Below are 5,181 nucleotides of genomic sequence, written 5' to 3'. Positions count from 1 at the left end.
TTGCAGGACTGGCCTAGGGTAATTTTTAGGGGGGTTTTAATTATATTTTAATTCGACAAATATTTAATATTCTTTTTAATTAATTTTAAATTTGTATTGTCTTGTATGTATTTTAAATAGATTGTCAGCCGCCCTGAGTCCTACGGGAGAAGGGCGGGATATAAATTCAAATATAAATAAATAAATAAATAAATAAATCTATGGATTCCACTGATACAGAAGACAGAGAAGGTAGATTAGTGAATGCCTGACATACTGTGAGTCAGCTTTTTTTTCAGAGAAAACCCTGAGGCAGAAGTCCCCATTCTTGTTGGGTTCAAAGGTGGATGGCATAATAATATATTCTCCTTGGGGAAGCTTGAATCGATTTAACACCTCCCGAAGATTGATGAACGTGTTCGATCGTTCCCTTGCTCGGTTTGTGAGAAAGTAGTTTTTGCTCAGGTGGACCTTTTTTGGGCCAGAAGACTTCATGAAAGGAAAGGACAAAACAGAAATTATTATTCTTAAGCTACCAGAATCCTATTCAGATAACTATGTTAGTAAAGCAATATAACATTAGCCCATCAGAAGATGAAGCCACATTCTGTCAATCTTCATGACAGGAGAGTTATTGAGAGTCCAGAATATTTACATCTAAAAAAAATCAAAAGCCAAGATAGCAGTCTCTACGGCTCTGTGTGCGGGAGGAATAATGATGGTAGTAAATTTACAGACACTCCCAAAATTGCACTGCAAACCAAAATTGGTGTTTTAAATATCTGATTCTTACTTTAACCACAGATTGTTTTTGAACAATGCAAATTTTTCAAAAATGAAAAGTCTCAATGTTTTCCCCCCCTAAAATAAGAAAATTGAACTTGCCCAGGTTGAATTTCTGTTATGGATCATTGTTTGTAAAAGATCATGAAGAACAACACTTCCACAATTAAAACAATACATACAATTCTGTAGTTTTAACATTGAGAGGCCTTTTTTAATACAATGTTTAGTTAAAATATGTCTTCTGTTTTACAAAAACATATACACCACATACCTGTTCCGGCACCTGTGGAAGAGCAAAAAGAAAAACAAATTATACACTTTTTATTAATAACACTGAACAATGATCCTTCCCAGGAAGTAGTTTCTTAGCCACTGCTCTAACCTTATGGAATACCCTCCCGTAGAATTAAAATACCTCTCACATTTCTAGAAGCTACTTCAAATAGAACTCTTCCACACAGCATTTGGTGACTAATTACTTGTTGCCATTTCTTAATTTCAATTGAACTGTTGTATTTTCGTGGTCTAATACTGATTATAATTTTGATTTTAATTATACTCACCATAGACGTTTTTATTGGTTGTGAGGTGTTTTTTTTTACTAAATAATAGTAAACTGTTCTATTTACTGATTTGGAGGCATATAGTTTGAAGGAAGGAAGGAAGGAATTAACATCATGGTTCAAATTTTACTAGAACTGTTTTGACTTATTTATTTTTTACCAGGCTCTACTCTATAGGGATCCCCAAATGCATTTGGAATTTTGAAAACTACTATCATAAAAAGCAGAGTTATGATTGACTACAAAGGACAAATAAAAATGACTAGAAGAGGTGGGTTGTGAGACTCAAATATCTAATGGAGTAAAAATTTAAAAGATTGAGTCCCAGCAAAGATGGATTCAGCCCAAATTCTAGAATGTCCAGATTCATCTTATATAAAGTTATTCCCCTATTTCCCAAATCTGATACTTGGTATCTCACATGCATACAAGCCTCCAACTGGCCCAAGATGAGCTTTCAGAGAAAAAGAAGCCCACCCAATCTTGTTTGTTTAGCTCCTGTGAGATTTCCCAAATAGTAATGTGTTTCTTAGAATGGAAAAGATTCTCCACCTTTGTATAAATCACCATTTCATGCAACTCTTTTAATGAATGTACACTTATGGTAAAAAAGAGGAGCCATGTAATTAATTTGCGAGGAATACGTGAATCTTTAACATTGCAATGCATTAATAAGATATTCCTGAATGTGTCATTTCTGTAGCTAGAAAATAGTGATCCATTATCTTTATCTCAAAATTCGGTTTAACAGAAAAAAAAGAGCCTGCCTCATAGATTGCAAAGCCAATTGTGTGCATATCCTCTCCCATCTTCCTCTGCTTCCGACGGTGTTTCTGAATCAAACCAACCAAGAAGGTACAACCTCTTTCTGGGTCATCTGGATCCTCATCTTCTTCCTCAAGTTTAATCAAATATTGTGGGTTCATCCAAAACGTATCTAATTAAAAGAAAGGAAGTCATTAAAATTATGCCCAGGCTCTACTGATTTTCATAAGGAATTGTGGCTTGGAAAGATACAACCCTACACATTTTAGAGTGGTGTGCTCATTTTAAGAGTACTTATAAAAGTATGCCTACAATCAAGCTTTAGAATGATTTTCTCACAGATGAGGGATGTGGGTATCTTCTTTTAAATAATTAAATTCCAGTGCAAGTTGTAAATGAACGTCATGTTTGGTATTGGACTATAAATAAATATTGACTGATTGAATGGAAGTAATTATAACCTAAATTCATGTAAATAGATCAAAGAGAGAAGCAACCTGGAATTAAGGAGAAAGTTCCTAACAGTGAGGACAATTAACTAGTGGAACAGCTTGCCTTCAGAAATTGTGGGCACTCCATCACTGGAGGTTTTTAAGAAGAGACTGGACAGTAATTTGTCTGAGATGGTATAGGTTCTCCTGCTTGAGCGGGGGATCGACTAGAAGGCCTCCAAGGCCTTCTTCTCTTCTCTTCTCTTCTCTTCTCTTCTCTTCTCTTCTCTTCCAGAGCTTGTTTTCCATTTATCAAAGCAATCTCAGCAAAAAAATAATTTAACTGATAGACCTTTGCCCATATGTGACATCATATTAAAACTACCCACAATTAGGGAGGGATTTATTGGCCATAAAGGACTCATTCCGGGTCTGTCATTATTTCAAACAGTAGTTAGGCAACCAGTTGTAAGTCAAAGACTACTCGTAGGCAATTCTATTATTCACCGATTATTAGGAAGATACAACAGAACAGATATGGATATGAAGGCAAGCACAGGCTGAAAAATGACTTACCAGGATAATTTCGGCATCCACCAGCCGTGGAACCTTTTCTCCAGTTTCCATCCATCAAGTTCAACCTCCATTTTTTATACATGTCAGTGGTCAGAGTGTCTGGAGTCAAATTACAGATCTCAAGACGAGAGTAATGCCTCAGGAAATCACTCAATGACATCCTATGGAGTAATACCATAAATACCATACTTAGAAAAGGCATTTCAGACAAGCAGCTTCAAAAAAAACCAAGAACAATTATTGGTCACTATGACAGCAAGCCTCCTTGACAAGTTAACTTGCCACAGTGTCATGCCTCAAGATATGTTACATTTCAATTCCCATCTTTCTTTCTAGAAAGAAACCTCAACATAATGAACAGCTATTTCCCACCCACCCACCCTCATCATTGAAATGAAACATTTCTTCTACAAATTTTCTTCTATATATTCTGATCCCCTATGGCCCCCATATAGTGATATGGACCAGAATTTAATATGCTTATTTCCATCTGAATCTATCTAATATATCCCTGTTATAGTTTGATGAAATATAGTGATATGACAACTTATTTAAGCATTATAGATAAGATTATATACTGTTCTTCTTTCCCAATTCCTAGGAAGTCACCAGCCATACCAAAATTCTCCATCTTCATGCTGTCTGGTCAGTCTCTCTCTCACTTTTGGATCAATACCATTCCAGTTTGGACACCTAAATACAGGAAGCCAACACTAATGTTAGACTCAAAATTATGGATTATAACTGTATTATCCTGGAGGGCCCCAACAACATGGTTCAAGAGAATCCGATCTCATAATGTTTGCATTTGCTGGCACAGTCTGCTTCTACCTCAAGATACATATTTACCCCTGTCAACCTGTGAGAGATGGCCTGGGTGGAATGGGACAACTCACCATGGCCAACTTGCCACGGTCAATTCACTATGGCCAACTTACTGTGGCCAACTCTCTGTGGGACAACTTGTTATGTCCAACTTGCCATGGGACAACTCATAGCAGGACAATTCAACAATTCAATTTAATTATTTAAAATAATTTTTTAAAAAAAATTGGCATTCACATTTTATTTTGGCATCCTTTCTTTAATGATTCTATTTGACTATTTCTTCAATATTAGTGTAACTCTTTTCCCGCAGTAAGTTATTTTGTTAAGTTCATGCAAAATAACTCAGGGATACTTTATTTAAAAATTACCCTCTGTAACAGTTGACTGGGTTTTCATGACATATTAACTCCACATGTGCCCAGTTATGTTTATCATAGGAAATATTTTGGATGATCATAATGGTCATTATAGCTTTTGTTTTGTTTTGTTTTGTTTTGAAAGATACAACTAAAATTGACTTGTTAAATTAATCTTAGAGGTCAGTTACAAGACATAAGTGCAAATAAACCTGAAATATTATGTATGCAGTAAAATGCACCCTGTCCATAGTACAGTTCTACAAGTATATTATTCACAATCTGGAAAAATATAAAAGTTATATCATCAATACATAAAAGGACTAGAAATAGAAAATGAAGATATAGAAAAGATGTGTATTTAGCAGTACAAAAGGTGCATGTTGTCCAAAGGAGAACAGAAGTATTTAATTCACCTCCTTTACTGAAAAAGGGGAATTTATTTTAAATTATAAGTCAATGCCTTGAAAAAAAAACCTTAACTAAATAGGGAAATAGAAACAAGAAGTTATCATAGAGCTATCTTGAACAACGAAAACTAAAACTAAAAGTTAAGTTTTTAAGTTACCCGTATTTTTCGCTCTATAAGACGCCCCTGACCATAAGACGCACATACCGGTACATACCGGTACTATACTATTTCTCTTTCCCTCTTTCTCTCCCTCTATTTCTCTCTCCCTCTCAAAGATCCTTAAAATCCTTAAAGGTTATGCTTGGTCGGAAGACGTTTTCTTTTACAGATGGGGCGGGTGGGCCTGACATTCGCGCGCAGGCAGGACCCCGCCCGCCGAGCCACCGCTTCCCCATCGCCCTCCACGCCAGCCGGCTCCATCTCCAGACCTCCCAGCTGACGGGCGCAGGTCCGGGGCTCGCCAGCTGACGGGCGCAGGAGGTAGG

General features: G+C 36.4%; 1 protein-coding gene across 1 annotated transcript in view; it reads right to left on the bottom strand.

Moving 5' to 3' along the window:
* Positions 1 to 5,181, bottom strand: part of CAPN2 (calpain 2) — a 52,210-nt gene that overhangs the window by 10,207 nt on the left and 36,822 nt on the right. The window contains exons 8-12 of the mRNA XM_015817017.1: positions 3,719 to 3,793; positions 3,101 to 3,261; positions 2,096 to 2,265; positions 1,037 to 1,048; positions 257 to 468 (exon numbers count right to left, since the gene is read on the bottom strand). Of these exons, the coding sequence (XP_015672503.1) occupies positions 257 to 468; positions 1,037 to 1,048; positions 2,096 to 2,265; positions 3,101 to 3,261; positions 3,719 to 3,793 (630 nt within the window). The remainder of the gene's footprint in view (positions 1 to 256; positions 469 to 1,036; positions 1,049 to 2,095; positions 2,266 to 3,100; positions 3,262 to 3,718; positions 3,794 to 5,181) is intronic.

Source organism: Protobothrops mucrosquamatus, unplaced genomic scaffold (genome assembly GCF_001527695.2).
Source record: "Protobothrops mucrosquamatus isolate PMUCROS unplaced genomic scaffold, P.Mucros_1.0 scaffold_3, whole genome shotgun sequence".
Lineage (NCBI taxonomy): Eukaryota > Metazoa > Chordata > Lepidosauria > Squamata > Viperidae > Protobothrops > Protobothrops mucrosquamatus.
This window is presented reverse-complemented; position numbering and strand designations above follow the sequence as displayed.